The sequence below is a fragment of the Bombus huntii genome, chromosome 5, assembly GCF_024542735.1.
Source record: "Bombus huntii isolate Logan2020A chromosome 5, iyBomHunt1.1, whole genome shotgun sequence".
Lineage (NCBI taxonomy): Eukaryota > Metazoa > Arthropoda > Insecta > Hymenoptera > Apidae > Bombus > Bombus huntii.
Window position 1 is genome coordinate 9,110,592 of NC_066242.1, and position 20,221 is coordinate 9,130,812.

At 31.6% G+C, this 20,221-nt stretch overlaps 1 protein-coding gene across 3 annotated transcripts; it reads right to left on the reverse strand.

The window, feature by feature from the left end:
- Positions 1 to 1,121: 1,121 nt before the first annotated feature.
- LOC126865896 (repetitive organellar protein-like) lies at positions 1,122 to 6,337 on the reverse strand. Of its 3 annotated transcripts, none has more exons than XM_050618837.1 (8): positions 4,501 to 6,337; positions 4,296 to 4,404; positions 3,298 to 4,217; positions 3,015 to 3,217; positions 2,698 to 2,954; positions 2,481 to 2,639; positions 2,324 to 2,392; positions 1,122 to 2,111 (listed from the first exon to the last, which is right to left on the reverse strand). In XM_050618837.1, the coding sequence occupies exons 1-8, from the start codon at positions 5,994 to 5,996 to the stop codon at positions 2,106 to 2,108; spliced, it is 3,219 nt and encodes a 1,072-aa protein (XP_050474794.1). In that variant the 5' UTR covers positions 5,997 to 6,337; the 3' UTR covers positions 1,122 to 2,105. The 3 variants fall into 3 exon arrangements, with proteins under 3 accessions (XP_050474794.1, XP_050474795.1, XP_050474793.1); XM_050618838.1 differs by having other exon boundaries at positions 2,477 to 2,639; XM_050618836.1 differs by lacking the exon at positions 1,122 to 2,111 and having other exon boundaries at positions 2,133 to 2,392.
- Between the last annotated feature and the right edge of the window lie 13,884 nt (positions 6,338 to 20,221).

Sequence of the window (20,221 nt, forward strand, 5' to 3'; positions counted from 1 at the left end):
ACTAGAATACCAGGCAATTGTTTTTTAGGTTTCTTATTTGAGGATAATCTAGCGATTCATATCTTCACTGTTTTGTATAACCCTATACTATAGGATGTTCCACGTCTCTATACTAAATTGTACTAGTATATTATGAATATAGGATACGCTGTGTATGCTAATAAATTAGTTTCATACGAAGAATTGCTATAAAAATTTGTTTCAAAAGTTTGTGGTCTTTAATTTATGTTTTACAGCCTAGTCAACATCATCATGCATATCGTAAAACGATGTGTACTTAGATCCGAAAAACTTGAGTCTAGGATTATGTATTTGAATTCAAAAGCTGTAAATTTTGAAAAAAATGTTGAAAAAGTTTGATTATTTAGGTTTGTCGCAGAAAAGAAACTTATACATTAATTTCGCTTATATCAATACATTTGTTCATGATTTAAGAAATTTTTAATAAAACTCTATTATTTTAGTACAATGTATTGGGCAATAAAATAATAATAATCAATAACAATATGAAATATTATCTTTGAAAGACTGTCGGATAAAGAACGATATTTAATTTGTACGTGATTGCAATAGTTCGTATAAATAAATTAATAATACGCCAAAGTTATAATGGCACAAGTGATATCTCATTTTCTTTTTATGATTAGGTCATTAATCTACAACGAGAAAATTCATATAAACGGTGTTCGCGTGATCGATATCCTATTTCAACGAAGTTCATGCTTCCCTACTTTACTTTTAGATGTTATAAATCATAATTATTTTGATCCTGAAACACTTTAATTAATAAATTTCAATTTGGCTAAATATAGAAAAATTAAGTTTGCTTCGTATCTCGTTTCCTGTATAGATACAGTATAATAGGAGTAGAATAACAACACGTCAGTATCCAATCATTAAGCAGACCTGAATTTTAAATAATAAATTTCATATTTAAAATAGCAGAAGATATTGACAATACCGTAAATGAAAATGATATTAGTCATAATGTGCATGAAATATTTATAACACAAAAGTATCGATTGTTCAGAATTTTAATTAGTCAGATTTAATATTATATTTGCATAATGTAGATTTTCTTTAATACATTAGGATAATTGAAGTTTATTTTTCATTTTAAATTTATTTTTCATTATTTACTTTTATTTAAAAAAATCATAATATAATATAATAATATAATAGATGTTTATGAAATTGACTTAATATTAACAATTACATAATAAAGTAATTTTAACATTTAACTACATTAATGAAATTATGTAACTTAACTGTAATTTATTACATCAAGCGGAATTAAAGAATCCATTAAATCCATCAAACGCATCATTACTCGTAATACTTTTAATTTTCATTGAGATGAATGTACTGCGATTAAATTGATGTACACTTAATTAATATGCGCTTTTAGATGCGTTCTATACCGCATGTTCTTCTTCGCGATCACTATTCAAGAACCGTTGTCGATAAACAATTCAGTAACAGTTCTGTGAATAACTTCGACATGCCATCTCGTCGTACGAAAACGTGTTCGAAATAAATAATTTGTCATTTTCTTCATGATTCACGGTATGTATGACACAGTATTACAAATATCCTTTTAAATACATTATATATAATTGTTCACATGAAAAACACTTATATCTATGTTTCTGTTCCAAAAATGGTTTCTTTTCTATAAAGAATAACTATGAGTCATAACACAGCGTGATTGAAATCTTTTGTTAGTGTTTAAACAACCTTAACTTTCATTTACTATGATGACTAATTTTTTCGAATTCAAAAGCGATGACAATTACTTCATTGTTGATTGGTTATAGTCCTAACCTTATAAGATAATAGTGTTTAAACTGACCACATATGATTTGTTTATTATTTCAAGAACAAACATTTTATTGATAATTTATATTATTTTTATGCAAAAAGTAAAATTTTTCATTCAAGTGTATACGTACATATAATGTAATAGTAACGTAGTCATTTCAAAACGTTTCTACGGGGGGGCGTATATAAATTAACACTGATCTGACGAAAGAGATACGTACGTTATCGTTTATATTTCTTTATCGGACATCCTTTTCCTCTACTTGGTAGTCGGAATAAAATAATTAATGCTAAAACGAAATTTCGGAAATAAAAAGTTATATCGCGTATAAAATTATTATTCGAGGAAATGACAGAATAATTAAAAATAGTATTTATTTACTAATTATTATATATAAAATATATTTTATTTAAGTAAAAAATATTTATTGTACATATTTTAATAATAAACTTATTATGGTCCACTTATAAATACCATAAATTATTTCCATGGTGGTTTTACCTTTTGTTGTTCTCCCTTTGTAGATATTTTCTGTGAAATTGGAATAAATTCACTGTTGTCTTGAGTAATCTAGGGATGTAAAATATACTATATATTAGTGAAATTTTACCTAAATTATAATATTTCAAAATAATATGAAGTAGACCTATGTACCTACTTCTGATATAGGTTGCCACGCAATATTATCCTCATCTCTAATACTTGGTTCCTTTTTTAAATAATGTTTCCTTGGTACTTCTCTGCATAGTAAAGGTGAACTTGAAATATCTCCCGTAATTTTTGAAAATTCTTCCTTTGCTTGCTGCATCTCAGCAATCTAGGAAATATCAAATCTTATTTTACAGATATAGATATTAAAATCAACTAGAACTTACCAGCCTCACATATTTTCGGAGATCATCCTTAGATTTTTTCCTACTAGCTACTGGAGTTTCATCCAGTGATGTCATGGTACATTCACTTTGATCACGAAAATTTTGTGCATCAGTTACGTATGACATTAACTTTATTGGTTCCTGGGAAATCTTTGTATAGCAGTTTGGCATTGATTCAGACTTTCTTGGACCTCCTGATTCAAATAATTTTTCAGCATGAATTTTTTGGAGAGGAGTCAAATTTTCCATATTTTCCCCTATAAATCAATATAAATTATATTATGAGTAAACAATAAGTTACAATATAATAATTCTACCTGATATAATTCGTAAAGCTTGTTGCCATTGTTTCTGCATCACTGAATGAAGTTGTTCTGCAAGTTGAGATTTAGTAGCACGTTGAGAATTAAGTTGCGCTTCTAAAAAGGATGATTTCTGTAGAGCTTCTGCTAACTGAAGCTCACATAATCTTTTCTCTTCTTTATGTTTTTCCTCTAGTAAATTTATTTCTAATTTATGCCTGAATAAATTATAAGTAATAATTATATAATTAATGGTTTTCTTCAAGTGACTTGAAATATGCTTAAAAGAAATACATACTTATCTATAATGTCTTTAATTTTTCTAGCTGCACATTCAGCAATAACCTGTTGTCTAGTTTTTAATTCCTCAACAAATTCTGATTCAGCAGCATCAAGTTGAGTTTGAAATTCTTGTAATTTAGCTTTTACTACCTCATCAACTTGTTTCTGGTAAATTTCTTGTAATTCAGATCTAATTTTTTCCTTTTGCTCTACGAGATATCTTGTTTCATCTTTGGCTAATTTCTCGGCTTTTTTGGCATCGTCAAGAGTTGAAATCAGCGAAGTATTTTTTTGTTCTAGAATTAAATTTCTGTTATTTTCTTCTTTTAATTTTAGTTGTAAATTTTCTTTTTCTTGTTTGAGTACAGTCAATTCGGCTTCGCAAGTATCTAGAGCTTTATGAATGACATCCATTTCATTTCTAACTTCTCCACCTTTTAATCGTTCTTTGCCTAACTCTTTTTGAAGAGTCTTTAATGTTTCTTCAGATTGTTGATATTTTTCTACTAATTTATTATATTCTACTTTCAATTTTTCGTACCTATTTTCTGCTTCTTGTACAAACGATTTATAATTTTCCAATTCATCAGCATGATTTTTCAATAACTCTACTTTTTCCTTTGTTGCAATATCATTTTTTTCTTTATATCCAGCTGCAAGGTCTAAAGCTTTCGATAATTCACCTTCATAACGTTTTATCTGTGATTGAAATTCTGAAATCTCTAATTGATGTTTTTCTGTTACATTCTTAAGATTTGTTTGCAAAGCACTGTGTTCAATTTCTAACACATGCACTTGTTGCTTTAATTTGGACCATGCATTATGAAATTGTGTTATCAATTCATTTTTTTCATTATCTACTCTAAGTGCTACTGCTACCTTTTCTTGTTGTTCTAGCAATCGTTTTTGGAGTTCTTGAATTAAGTGTTCACAATGCTGTAAAAAGTTTCCTATTATTCAATAGAATAATTTATTTAAAATATATAAAAATTGACAAAATAAATTTTTATATACCTCTCGTCGGAATTTTTCTTCTTCTAATTTAATTCTGTGTAGTTCTTCTTGTGTTTTAGTACCATTATTTTCCCAGAAATCTGATAATGACAAAAGCCGTTGAGATTTTCTAGAATAAAAGTAAAATTATATTACTCCCAAAACTAAATTTTTTATTAAACACACACACATACAGATATGTAATTTTGTTTATAACAAAAATTACCTTGGAAAATATTCTGTATTTGTTGATGCATGAGAAATATTCTTAATAAGTGGTATATCATGTGTTTGCTTTATATATTGCACATTTCCATTGTGTTCAAAACTTTTGTAAGGTTCTGGCAAATATAATGCATTACATTCTGTACTTTTTGTTGCAGTATTACTTTGTATTAATTCATTATGCAATGAAGTATCTAACTTTTTATGCGTACTATATGTTTGAGTATTATGCATATCAATTATACTATTTACATTGTCTACATTTAAAGGGATTTGTTGAGTAATTGGTTCCCTCTTTTGTGCATCAGCTGTTTTAACAACTGACTTATCAATACTGCTTGAATTCATTGATTTATCTATACTTTCTACCTCTTCAGTCTTTGACACCTGATTTTGCATACTTTGTCCCCATGTTTTAAACTCTGAGATCATTTTATCAGTCTCATTCATGTGAAATGAATCAATATATGGCAAGGATATATCAGCAAAAACATCAGACTTTTTGTTAGATTTCAATAACAAAATATCATGACAGTCACTTGACTCATGTGGCTTAAATTCCAATTTTCGATTAACAGATTGTCTGTCTGCAGTCCTATAGTCTTTACTTCCAAGACTGTTGCTACTCTCATTAGATAATATACCATTTTGTTCCTTAAGATAATTATGCATGGAAACCCTGTTTATCCTTTTTGATAATTCTAATTCAGTAGCTTCCATCTCTTGAAGTAGTTCATCAACATCAGAGATCTCCATTTCTGGTATGTTAGTTTTAGAATGCGACTGCGGTTCTTCTGTTGTGCTAAGTAAAGTTGAGGTAGATGGCATTGAATGCAATTGATTGGAAGGAGATTTAATACATATATTATTTGTACGTTTACAATTTGCTGGATGAGAATGAAATTTCCCTCCTGGAGAATTAAACGTAACATGCGGAAAACCCACATTGCAAGCAGTAGGGGAAACCACCACAGAGGACTGGGACATTAGAGAGTCATGCTTATTTTCATCGTGTTCATTAGCATTAGTTGCATTAGTACCCATAGACACAGAGAGACGATTCCCCAAGTTTATGTCATTCTGATGAGAATTATAGATATGGTTTGGTAATGAGTGACCATTAGGGGTTGATGGAACAGACAAGGATTGACGAGGTTTTACAGGTGTATTTTGTAAGCTACAGTTTTCACTCACAGAAAATTTAGTTTTGGGTAATGTTTGCCTAAATTTGGCAACTGAATTACTCTGAATTTGTGATTCCAATGAATTATTTAGCAAAATAGCATCTAAGCTAGTATCTTTGGATTCGATAGCACAAACTCTGCTTTCTAGTGATTGCATATGCTCCACAAGTTCGGATATTACTCCAGTTTTTTTATTACTATAACAATCTTTCATTCGATCAGAATTAACATCCGATTCTGAAGATGACGACACAAGGAACAGATCAGGTGGAATTAAGAGCAAAACATCTGTATCATCAGAATCACTCATCATCCATTTAAATTTCCTTTCACCAAAGCAAATTAAATCCAATTATCGTATGTTCCCAAAAAATTCGTATGTACACAGTATTTACACAATATTTTATACATCCCTCCAAAACAGTAAAAAGTGTAAACAAAAGATTGAATTCACTACCTTATTCATTTAATATTAAAAGATGGTTATAAACCTCGACAGTATAGACAATTTGGAAGTGTTCTCAAACGATTGTCACTCATTTTCTATTTTACACCAAAAAATTACATTATGATACACATATTTTAAAAAATCCGTAAACTAACCAAACAAATATTCGAACAGATGCATTCGCATCATGTTTTAACTAAAAATACGTTGATGCCATCGACAGATGGCAGCACAATGCATTTTAAATTCTTTAAATTAATGTTTTTTGTAAAATAATTTATTTTCAATTCTTTTCTTTCATCGTATATATAAAAAAGTAAAAGGTTGTTAAATAATTTACATATCAAATTTATTAAGTTTGTTGTAGAAATCAATATGACATGATTTATAACTGAACTTTCAACTGAATATTTAATCCTTTTATTCATAAAGCTTTATCGTTTTCCGTTCTCCATTTATATTAGATATATATTTTATTTCCACTTTCCACTTTTCACTTTTCATTTTTCATTTTGTCACAAGAATGAAATATAAATTTATGCTACGTTCTATCCTTATGAAATCTATATGATATGTATGTGTAGAAATATACGAACTGGTCGTGAGAACTATTTATTCCCTGAAATTAATATTGTATTAGAAGAAAATGTTATGTTATTACAAGAAAAAAATGTTGGAAGAAATCTAATTATACTTCTTTGTATTCCAATATACCACATATCGAAAATAAAAAAAGAAATAAGAAACTAAAGAAAATAAGGAAATGAGATACTAAATTTTAAAATAATTGTTTGTTTATTTTATTTTACGTGCAGAAGAAATACAACTTGTTTCGGTCGTTACAATTATATTAAAAACGTTGGTCAGACGAAGCTAAACTAAATCATTTTCCTTTCTTTCACTTGAATATAGAAGAACGCAGAAAAAAGAAATAAATGTTCGAAAAATTCTTTTTAAAAACTTTGAATGTTTGATGATAACATAAAATTACTCTATCCAGCACAACGTACATCCGTACGGAGTCATTATGCTGGCTTTGCAGAATATAAAGCCGGAAACAATACGAAGTCCAATCATTCAACAAATTGTTGACGTTATTGTTTGCGATTCAAGAACGATAATCTTCGTGTTCGGTGTACATTTCGCGGCAATATTGTGGGGAACATCAAAGATGATTTCTCTGAAAAAAACGCAGATTACGCGATTCTGAACGTTCAAGAACGAGCTTCGGATCCATTTGGAAGTTCAGTACGTGGTGTAGGATTCCGAGGTTGCGTGGAATATTACTTTACGATTAGGTATCGAGTTCGGTAGCACGATTCGATTCCGGGGTTGAACGCGGTTTGCTGAAGCTGTAACAGCCATTAACCTCATTTACTAACGAACTATAGCGATAATAAAGTGCTAATCCTTTCTTTCCATTCCTGTTCTCTAAACGAACGAGAATAAGGGACAGGGTGAAAGCATAAACGACGTTCTTATGATATAACTATATAGCTTGGCAACGATACACCTACATAGCCTGGCAACGATCAATTTACACGAATACAGCTAACGAGATTCGTATCAAATTCGCTCGTAATTAACTTGAGTTAGTTACTAAAAAGTTATATCATATTTCGATCATTTCATTTTAGAAACTTACGTATCTGCGTAACGACGGGTTCTTTTAATTCTTTGTTTGCTTTTCATGATTCTGTCTACTACAACTCTTGTAAATGCTAATAAAATTTGATACTTTTTACACGGTATTAATAATCTCTCTTTTGTGTGTTTAATATATGGTAAATGTATTTCGCGTAGCTATATCTATACAGTGCAAACAATCCCACGTCCTCTTCCATATCCCTGATATCGTTCTTAGTCGTTTAGTTTCCCCCACGATGCGAAGAACGGTATGCGGGTCAATCGACCCGATCAACTGCTTCAACTTTTGTTATACGTTAATGTTTCTTCAAGTTTCTGAAGTTGTCATTCGTCGTATCTCTTGAATTATTGATTCTACGACTAAAAGATGGAGGCTAGAAACGGAGACAATTTTACTCGATCAACTGTTTCGCGATCTCTGCTTAATAAAATACTAAAGAGTATTTTTCGATTGGCAACTTCTTAAAATGGTATCGAAGTTCTCAGTTCAAGAAATAGATTATCTGTTGAACAATTGCGTGGCAAGAACTTTTTTAAGACCCCTAAATTATTTATGCATATGTATATCTTGGGAGGGACCAAGTAGCTATGCGATACATTACAATTGAATACTCTAAACTTACAAATTCTTATTTTTTTGAACAGAAATTAATTTCGACGAGCACTGTTTTCACTGTTAATCACAACAGACTACCTAGTACCATCGGTCGATTGGTCTATAACTATTGGTCTCCAACGTGTATTTATATGTTCTATACATTGATAGTCAGAATTATAGCGACGACGTAGGCAATGACAAAAATATAAATTTAATTCTAGCACAAATCAAAAATACAATTTGGATAATCTTCATTTATCTTTGACTATCTTTTAATTTTAATTATCCTTTTATCTAAAGGCCACAGGAGTATCCTATTATAGAACATTTAGATACCTACTTTTCTATTATCTAGATTTCGGAGTCCACTTAGTATAAATTATCGATAGAAACGTAATTCTCTCCGTTTATCGAACCGTAAACAGCTAATGCCTCGATTAATGGACGCTTCCTCCATTGAGCTGTAACACGCCATCTTGTTTCCACAATCTTAGCCCTAGATCTCTTTATAGCTTATTTTAAGAACAAATTGCGTCAGTTATCCAAATTAGATACAAGAGAATAATCTCTTATGTTTCGCGTGAAAGGAGCGTAGTTGAACTCGAGGCACAGTCGTCCGTGCTCCCGTTGACCAAGATTCGGTGGATCAACATTTCGCTGTGTTTACTAAAGCGGAAGATGAAGCATTTCAGAGGCATTCGAGTACGATTGGTTTACACTTAACCTGACAATTTCGCGAACTGGAGTTGTTTCGTTGGTCGACCGTTTCCTATCACGATCGTTGCTATGAATTTCCAATGCACGTCGACGAATTTACACTTTTACGCTTTCGATGCGCATCGCAGGTGATTCATCCACGGTGAACGTGAAATGTGAAAACTGAACTATTTGTTACAGTATACTGATCCGATAATCGAATTTCGCTAATTCTCAAAATATCAACGACTGAAATAATGAATGTCGCCCTAAAATATCGAAAGAGCGAAGGAAACCTGCTACGAACGAATCATTCAGTTCGTCAAAAAACAGAGATTGGCTTTATTTTGTTCACTGGTCGCTTTGGATAAAATGCAGATGAAAACTATCTTTACATCTTTCGTTATAGATGAAGATGACAGTTATACGATATTTTCACGTGGAACGACTGGTGAAGCAAACAGATACCGAACAGGACAAGTAGTGGAAACAAGGATTCCGTGGAATCGGGCAGACGCGACGAAATTTGACGAGGATCACTAGGCTTGAAGTATCTTTGATCCGCGGCAGTGTGCAATAGTCAGCAGACACCACCGTACAGAGAGGGAGAACGAGTTCGAAAGTACAATCAATAAGTTCGTTGGCTGATCTTCTTTCCGGGGATAACTACCACTCCGTTTCCTGCTGGACGAGCAGTCTACTAGAAGTGACCCCGGTGCCAGGAATCTTCCGAACGGTCGATCAATAACCTGGACCAAGGAGAGGAGAACATTGACAACGCCGTGGGAATCGGCTGATAACTAATAACTCGGGCCTAACGATCCCTGTGGACCTGTGGCTGGAGAAGGAGTTGCATGTTCGAAGAAAAGCAAATTTAACCCTTTATACTCTGCCGATCGTCCAGTCGAATGGTACATCTACTCACGGTCACTGGAACTGAATGCGTGCTTTGCCCGTTCCCATTGTCTGCGGTTGTGACTGGCTACAAAGAACATATCGCTGTTTCCTTGTTTTCCTTTTAAATTCTGCATACACACGTTGCACACGATGCAATGTTTATTCAAGTCGGCTATCGGAGCGTGTCTGTCGAAAAATGTTTCTTTGCTCGTGCTCGGCTAAATATTGTATTTCGCGTATGGCTCTCGCTCTGTAACGATAGATCTTCCCGGTGGAAATGGAGCATGTTAACTTTTTGTATGCGAGAATTAATTATATTTCTTTTGCTCCGTGGAGGATAAAATAGGAGAATTAGGACAATTGGTAGAGATAGATCATTGAGAGAGATGGATCAGGTATTTCTCGAATTATCTGTCAAATATGTTACACCATTTTTACTTCCATCGTAATTGGACATATGTTTATGAAGTTTATATTACATTCCCGTAAAATTTCGAAAAAAATCAATATTTTAATTGGTGATAAGAATAATACTCTTTTTTAATCAAAAGCAATTTAATAAACGAAAGCATAACTTTTCTTAAATTGGCTTAAGCAATATGGGAAAAAGTTTACAGTAAAATAATCTCACAAATCTTACTCAGTCGAAACATTTGTTGCTTATTTTACAGTGTAATCGGTCTGAGAGTTTAAACGAAATAATAAAAGAGAAGGACATGCATCTCTTTTGCTGCATATATCATTTCCAATTGGACATTGAGATATATTCAAAAGGGTAGTTTTCTGCATAAGCAACATCGTTTTAATATATAATAAATTAATATTGTAGAAAGAGAGAGAGAGAGATTCCAATTTATTATGTTTGATATAATAAACATTAAACGTTACAGGAATTTTATTGTAGGAGGACTATTATAAACGTTTAACAACGAAATCTACCAACTTATAACTTTGTTTAAATACATCGTAATATATTTTTTATTTAAATATATTTTTACATGTTAAACCTTCATTTTCTTACGTTCTATTGTTTTAAGTGCTTAGCTTTTTTCTTCCAAGAAATTTTAGATATGAAAGTAACAATTCTCTTTGTCGCTGAAGTGATGCTGTACCTTAGAACGTGACATCAAGAGGTAAACAGGGTATGTAGAGGTGCTGGTCTAAAATTTGCCTACACGTGAATGCAGAAGAACGAAGGAACTTCAAAGTAGTACGCTTCAAGGAATATGCATAAAGTACTTTGAAAATAGTATTATACTCGGAATAATGATAATTCTTCTTGTCGACGTAAAATAATAATTTCTTCTTGTGTAAAACTTTATCTTCCGACGTTTCATATTATTCGAAAAAGAAAATATTATCGTAGACAAAGAAAAGTTTTAAAGATTATTTGACGTATAAGTGTTCTAACCATTTGTAAATAGTAATACATATATTTTTTAGTTTAATAACAATGGAAATAATGGAATTTTAGATAATTTGACATTTTTATATTTTTAATCGTTTTATCTGCTTAATAATTAATCCTATATTTATATATTTAGAAATGGAGGAATTGTTTGTTTTCAAGTTCTCGTTTTTCCACTTTTTGTATAATTGTTATTAATATTATTCAAAGTATCTCTTTATTATCAAACGCAATATTTCACAATCTATAGGAATATTTCGTGCAAAAAAGATAATTGATAAGGTAATACAATAGCTGTTGAATACGAAATTTAACCGAAAAAGTGCAAAATATTAAATTATTCGATAAAATGACAAATTAAATGTTCCGTAATATGTTTTATACAACTTGATACTCGCATCAAAAATTATTTCACGTATTCCCTTCTGATGTTATATTGTTTTATGTATTTATTTTACATGATGTACTACTGGGAATTTTAAATGAATATTATCTGTATTTTATTAAAATGTATTTGACAACTTTAGAATTCTTAAAATGATTCATTCCAGAGATTAATAGTATATTTACACTATTTACTGACGCACTAGAGGAATATTCCATTTTTATTTTACTTTTCGATATCTGAAATATGACTGCTACAATATAAAGATAACGTTTCGTTTGCTAAAAGAAAAGTAATTATTTTTTAGCTGTGCAGAAATGGGAGCTGTCTTCCTACATAAGAAATACAAATCAATAAATAACCATAACTAAAATTAAATCAGGCCTGTCTCCAATATTATATATTTCTACCTATTTTCTAGAAATTGATATTGTAATTAATTATTCCTAATCAAATTTCAAAATTCTACTGGAAAAAAAATAACTCGAGGAATGCTGTAGAGTTGAAAACAAACATATCCATAGACGAAATTAATTGCTTTCAACAATAAAGCAGTCAGCTTTTTATACACGAATATTCTCCTTCTCCTTGTTGAATGGCGGACAGGTTCGAAAACGTGGTCGCACGCGAACATTATGCAGGATACAAAATAGGTTTTTGGTGGCATGATAGATTGTCGTGTAACTACGCGAAAAGGGCGTTATCGAAAGCTGCGTTGGGCAAGGCTCTTGACACCACTGAAAGATAACCAGCAGCCGAATAGCCTCGAGTCTGACGGCCCGCCAACCGGATGAAACTTAGATCACTTCCCTGCCGTTCCTGAAGATAAACTCTCGGAGATAAACTCGAGGATCTTGGAAAACCGCGGCAAGACCGATGGCTATGCTGTCTCTGCAGTGCATCGGGACCCGATTCTCCCTTTCGTTCTCTTCCAATTCCCTCGCCGCTAGCTTCTGGCTTCTGCACCCTCGTGTCTTCTGTTCTCTTCTCGAGACGGCATCCGTATCTCTTCACATGTATCCATCCGGAGCATTCACGGTATATCGTTCTGCTCTGCGTCAGCCTTACCCAGCCGTGAAAATTACCTCAACTCCTCTCTTCGATTATTTTATTATATTTATCGCTATGACCGAGCTTGCTTCTGCGATAGAGCTACGAGCAATGGAAAAGTCAACAGATATATATTCAACAAAATTATACTACGATGTATACTATTTTCAAGGATATTGATTTTTAAATATAATACCAAAACTTGATAAATATATTTCTGTTATCATTTATAATTATTATTTTATGACTATATTGTTATTATTTTGTAACTATCATCTTCCTTTTCAGATGATCGAAAAATACGAAAGCTTAAAATATCTACGATTTCAAGAGGAATCTATCAGGAGCGTCATATTTTGGAGAAAAGTTAAAATGAAAAATTGCTTTGATATAAGTACGTTAGAAATTTCTATCAATCTAAATATAAGAAACATTTATAAGAACCAGTCTGAAATACTCGTACGTTCTAGAAATTTAAAAACTTAGCTATCTTATCGGTTATTTATTATAATTTTTTTAATGTTTATTTTTTGTTACTCTTTGCCACATGATTCTTTTCTTCCGTTTTATTAACTTCCTATTGAATATTAATGTATATTATTCATTTATATACATACACTATTTCATTTAGTATCCTGTAGTGAATTTATCGTATTGAAAGTAATGCTTCATGATTTATAACGAAGTATTTACGTGTCATTTTCATATAACTAGAAAGCACGATCGTACTGGAACCAATTTTGATCTCGAACAAAACTGAATGATGTTCGATGATTCATTCTCGAGGTCATTTCACTTGTACGGTAAAGATCGAATAAATTTTGTCTTTGTAATATCGCAGATAGAATCGGAGTCAATCGTTTTGGACGCTCAGTCGGCAGTAAACTCGAAATGGTTCTCGTCGCAAAGTACGCTATAAGCTCGATCGATCCTTGCATTTACCGCGACGTTTTACCTCGTTCTTCAGAATTATTTATTCCTTCTGAAGACGTTCGGACGAACGTCGATCCCGCGAAGTAGCCAACCGCGCGTAAACCTACGTATTTTAGAAAGATAAAGAAACGAATATACGATCCATTGAACAGGGCATACGAGTTGTTATAATATGAAAAAGAATAATAAAAATGTTACCGGAGAATTCTCTACTTTGGGAATCTAATAAAGAAAAATGTAATCACACAGTCTGCTGAGCTTGAATGTCTTGTTCCATGATAGAACTGTTCTAACTTCATTAACCGATAGAAGGATTTTCTTTTCCAATTTTATCAATTAGAAATTGAATACATACATATATGTTTTTATATTTATTTTTATTTTATAGTTTTATTTTATCTTCTACAATAATTATACTTACGCATATAACATGTTAATACTACACCATTGACGAATATTATAGAAATTCAAATTCTGGATCTTCTTTTGTTTTATCACGACCAGCAATATATTTCATATTATGAAGAGAATGGAAACATTCAGGTTCGACTCCTAAAATCAAACAAAAAGACAATTTTCGTAACATGAGATTAATTGACAGCGAATTTTATTGCGACTGCCCTATAAAAAAAAATAGAAATTGCGACTTATCGAGTTCTCCTGTAAGTCTTCATATTTTATATATTTTTGAATATTGTCTGGATTCTATGAATTATGCACCTACGAATTCTCCATAAATGCAGTGTACTAATAACTACACTTATTTATGATACAGTAAACCGTTTCCTCGGTCCTCGTCATGGTGACCACTAACTCTTAACGATATCCGTGATTTTGTTTGTGGATGTTAGAAGTCGAATACCGAGTTTGGCAGCGGCAGTAAACGTTAAACATCGATTAAGGTAATTGGCGGGTCGCGTTCGTTGCGGCTATTATACGAATGGGAACCGCAGCCGCATAAGCGAGCAAATTCATGGCTGTATATACGTTAAATAATCCGTTTAACGATCGACGCGGTTCAGCGAAGGCTTACCATCGATATAAAACGATCCTGGTTTTATTAAGCCACGTGACGCCAATTCATCCAGTATTTCTCTTCTAAGCATTTTATCGCAACACATATCCAGTTGTTATTAATTATTCGACTTGCAATAAAAATAGCTACGTCACGTCGTTGCCGTTCGAGTGATCCGATATGTTTCCGGTTCGGTTTCCACGCAGTATTAATCGAAGTGTCGCAAAGAGAAAGGAAAAAAAAGAACAATTCTTGTGGAAGGAAATAATAGAGCGAGCAAAATTGGTGACAAATGTACACGTATTGATAGCAGTTAAAAAATGGCGAAACGATTATTAGCGAAAAATTTTTTATTTGTTTTGGTCGATTGGGCATTTGCAATTGGGTTGAAAGTAGAAAAAGAGGCGGAAATTGGAAAATTCGAACGAAATAGACTGGTAAAATATATGCATCTTCACGAAAATATTGGAACACTTGTGGGAACTCATTTGGAATATACTGTGTTATACAGAACATTTTGTATAAGTACAATTAACATGATTACATTGGTAAAGTTTAAAACAAATCAGACAATATACATATATTGACGTTATAAGATACTTATTACATTTGAGAAAAGTCAACTTTTTAGTAACTTTTTTACAAAATTATTGAGACACATTTATTGAATAATTGAAGTCAATTACCCATTATATCAATAAGCCTTATGTGCTACTGAAATGTCAAATGTTTTTTATATAACGCATAGAATATGTTCATAAAAATGTCCTATGTCAAGTGTTTGAATACTTTTGTGAGTCATGGTGTATGTATATCTAATGTATACGATCATATTAGATGAGGCTATTTATTTCGATTTTATGTTAAAGTTTCTCTTAAAACATTATAAGACTTTTTATTTTCGACACGGGAGCGAGATTGAGATATAAAATTCGAGGATCTGCTACAGTATTAAAATTCTCCCTTTGTAGTATTCCGCAGCTGGATTTTATATGTTTAATCTCTCATCATAAGTACAAAAATATGATCTCTTTCTGAGAAATAATTTTTAACATAATTTTACAAATATTAATGTGCTAAAATAATAAAGTTTTATTCCGGTACATTTTTTTGAGATTTAGTAATTTCTTAAGAGATTAACAGCGAGGAAATGAATTAATTTCTTTCGGAAAATCGCGTCTTTCTATTTAAACGGAGAATATAATGTAGAAAGAGAAGAAAATGGAAAAAGAAAGAAGTCAGCGATGATTAAAATTCTTCATGTCGCTCCGAGATTGCGAAATAACTTTTAAATGACTTTATAGGTGCCAAGCATTCTTCGAGCACCCGATTAATGTTAAGAAATCAAAACGTTGGTATTTGAAATATTTTTAAACATTTCGATATGTTATTAAATAGTAACATTCCACGTGTTTAATGGCAATTGCAATTTCCAAGACTGCACATATATGTACATATATCGGCCAGACATTTCACATATGGCGTTATCTGATAATAATAGCTTAGCTTTAAAGCGCTGGATAATGATAGAACTGATATCATGATAATACAAGCGGGAATTTGGCTTTAACTGCTGAATACTTTTCATCGGTATTGTTCCTTCCTCATTTCGAGTGGGTAGAGTTCTACGAAATATCGAAGTACTTGATGAGATAATTTATCGTTAATTAGTGAATTATTATCATGAAAAACATGCAAAGCAAACAAGTAGCTGTTTGTTGGTGGTAGATATTCACTCGAATATGCACAAAGGATAGATAGAGAAATTATATTCCGTTGTTATTGATTCAATGATATTCAAAGGTAGTTCAAAGATAGTTTGAAGGAAGAGAATCAGGAGTTGTATTGAAACGAATAAGATTTAGCCATTTTTAGACATCTTTCATACACATTAACAAGACAGAACATTAACAAGTATGTTTGAAACATTAAAATGCTACAATTAAATACATATAAGAAGTGATAAAGAGAAGAAAAGTTTCAAGAGAAAATTGATTGATGTTATGCTGTGTTTACAAAACAGTTGTTTCAATAAAAGTGTTGTAATATTTTTATGATACGATGCAACGTTAAAATAAAGAATTGTATTATTATATCGTCTCTCGAGGTAAATTGATTCGAACTGACCAGATTTTTATACTTTTTTTACGAAATTTGGGTAATTTTATTTACAATAGGTAATTTAAAACTAGAAAATAAAAAATTTGGAATTAAATTAAGAATCTTTGATAGAATATAAAATCTCGTTCTTTTAATCTAATTAATTTAATAATTTAAGCTAATTAAGCTAAACAATTTAAGCTAATTAATTGACTGACGCATATTGATTAAATTTCTTACTGCTAGATTATCAAATAACACTCTTTCTAAACAATGTTTTCGCGATATTCTGTTGTTTTGTAAGCGAAATAACAATGGAACTGGATTATAAACAGTAAAATGAAATTTCATGACATTTTTAAATTGCCTGCCTGTCTACACCTTTCGCTCATTTATAATACTTCGTGAAAAGGCGAAAGAAAATACTAAACAAGTAATTTAAGTAGCGAGCAAATTAAATTAACAATTAGCATATGACATAATTTCACTTCTGTGAATCGAGTTTCCAAGAAGCTAAATTAATTTCCGTCTTCTCACATACTTTATTTTAGAAATGTTTTTAACGATTTGTCGACAAACGACGCAAGCAAAGCGACATAAGCTTACTATTCTAAAAGTGGAAACTAGACGTTACAAAACGGAGGTTTTTTTTAAATGGAATTATACATTCTTTTAATTATAATTTGTTAATTAAACATAAATCGATGTCATATGCAAGAAATCATCAGTTTTGAAAATATTTTAATTTCAACATATCAAGTATTCTAAATATAGTTAAAAACTTTCCATTAAAACTAGATTTACTACAACGATATCAGAATGATCAATTCTTAATTTTTAGTATCAACATTGTCGACACATTAATACGGTCACAAATGTTCTGGAAAATATCTATTACACGAAGTTCCTTAAACGGAACAATCTACCATGTGCAATAAGACAAAGCATCTTACAAGTGAATGCTCATACAGCGCTATAGTTTATTTGATGAATTCTTAGTCGAGATTTAGGAATATATAATACGAAATTCGATCGCTTCGAAGGCGTTATACGATCCGAAGATTTAATTTATACTACGGAGAAGCATGCGAAGCTTCGTGGACGAGTGCGCCACGAAACAAATTACGCGCGGCGAGTATATAACACCAGCAAACAGAACTGAATTTCAATATTGTGTCGTGAAACGGACCAGTAAGAGAAAATCACGTGAGATTCTCGGAAACTGAACATACCCGTTTTATTGTTCTTCGTCGCTGATCCTGGAGTATACAGGGATGCGTCGTAGGAATTTCTCCAACGCGACAAGCGTGCCTTTGTTCCAGAAATTTTTTTCACGAATATATTCTCCTCGGCTTCCTGAAGTTTAGACATGCATTCGATTTCAGCTACCGATAAACTCATGCAATCGAACATAATCCGCGTACTCTGATGTGATTGATTGAGCGTTATTTATTGATTTTGTGTGCGCTTTTGTATTAATTCTCAATGTCTATTTTAATCCAGGAAGTAGATTAGATTTTCATGTCCAGAATATTAAAGGATATATAAGCTTCTCAATTTTGTTATTCAGGTGCAAAATCGATTTTCAATTCTTAAAAAACGAATGATTTATTTTAATAACTTCGTTTAACACTAGGAGGTTAAATAACATTTAAAAACATGTTTGTAATATATACATTATCGCTGTTCTTTACCTTTCAATTTATGAAGTTGATTAATATGGCTTCTGAACGATTCATATAACGGTAATCAGACGTAAATATAATAAGTACCTATTTAATTTTTATTAGCTTGTATAGAACTTCTTGAGAGATTTAAAAATTTAATAAAATAAAATCAAAAATAAATTAAATGGTATTGCATTGCATTTTTATTAATTCTAAGAAATCATTTCTAGAAGCAAGAATCTTGTAGTATACCAAAGTGTTAGATATTTTGAATATTTTCGAATATTTAATTATATTCATTAATTGAAAAATATGAATAACTCCTATTAATAAAATTAATAATTCTTTCTGTCAAACATCGTTAAAAAATAATGAATACATTTTTAATAAAAAATTCATATTAATACATGATATATGCGCATCAGAGTTTTTCATATTAATACAAGAGTAACTTCACCGTGAAAGTATTAAAAATCATTTTCATTCAAATTTATCGTATTCCCTTGCAAACTAGCATTAACTGTAAGTTTGTTCGTTCTTTTTCACGAACCGAAGTGGAACAAACAGAATTTCATTTTGAAGCGTTTCATCACAAACTTCGTTTTCTACCGTTAACGAGATAAAACGTTCGAGGGTCGGCAACCAACTGCATTCTTCATTTTCAAGGACATTAATCATTTTAAAGCGTTTTCGCTGGAACCGATTTTCAGATCGTCTCGAATATCAGAGACATAAAACCGGTACTTTTACGTGGACAACAGGTCTTGTAAACAGCATTGCCCTATTATTCGTCTATTTTATCTTTCTTAAAAGCTTCTCGTACAATATCAAGAGCGGAAGAGAGCGAGAGGGAGAGGGAGAGAGAAAATTCCGTATGAATCGTTTGGTGGATTACGTTCATTTCAAACGGAACAATAATATCGTTGAGCAATGTCAATTTATAAAGAAACAATATCCCTTCAAAGCAATTATAACGAAGCAATATGTTAGTAAAATAAAGGGGAAAAACTGAATATTCGTTATGGAGATACGATTTTAATTTGTCGAATTAATCGAAGATTGCACATTAAATACATATTTAAGTACTAGATTCAATATTTCAAATTATTATTGTGACAATTTGTTATAAGGAGATAAATACCAGATATTAAGAGATGTACGTAAATACACGATGGATTTATAGAAGGTCAACGATATATATATAGTATAACACGTGATATGTATGTATGTCACATTTTTCAATATTATCACCGGCGGTGGCCAACTTGAGGCTCTACTGAATCTGAATTCCCTGAAAAATACAATATTCCGAATGTAACGACACGATAGAATGGATGGATGCTCATATCGTTTGAACCTTTGACCCGATGAAGTTAGCTTTTCAATCGCGCATGTAACAGAATGCCCCGCCTATTTCCATACATACATACGTTACGTACGGATTTTTTTTATCAACGCAAACTGTTCGAAAACTAAGGCTGGGTCAGTTATTCAGCGTACCTGTTGCCTGCAGCAATCCACTTTCACAATTCTCTGATCACTGAAAGGTATAAAATCAAACTATCGTTCCGGCTTTTGGGTCGTTAGAAACAGATCTATACTTTTTTGTGAACGCACTCTTGTTTCCACGCAGAGAATTCTTGAAACAATCCTGGTTTTCGTTCTATGAATTCAATTCATTCATCTCCTCGAAA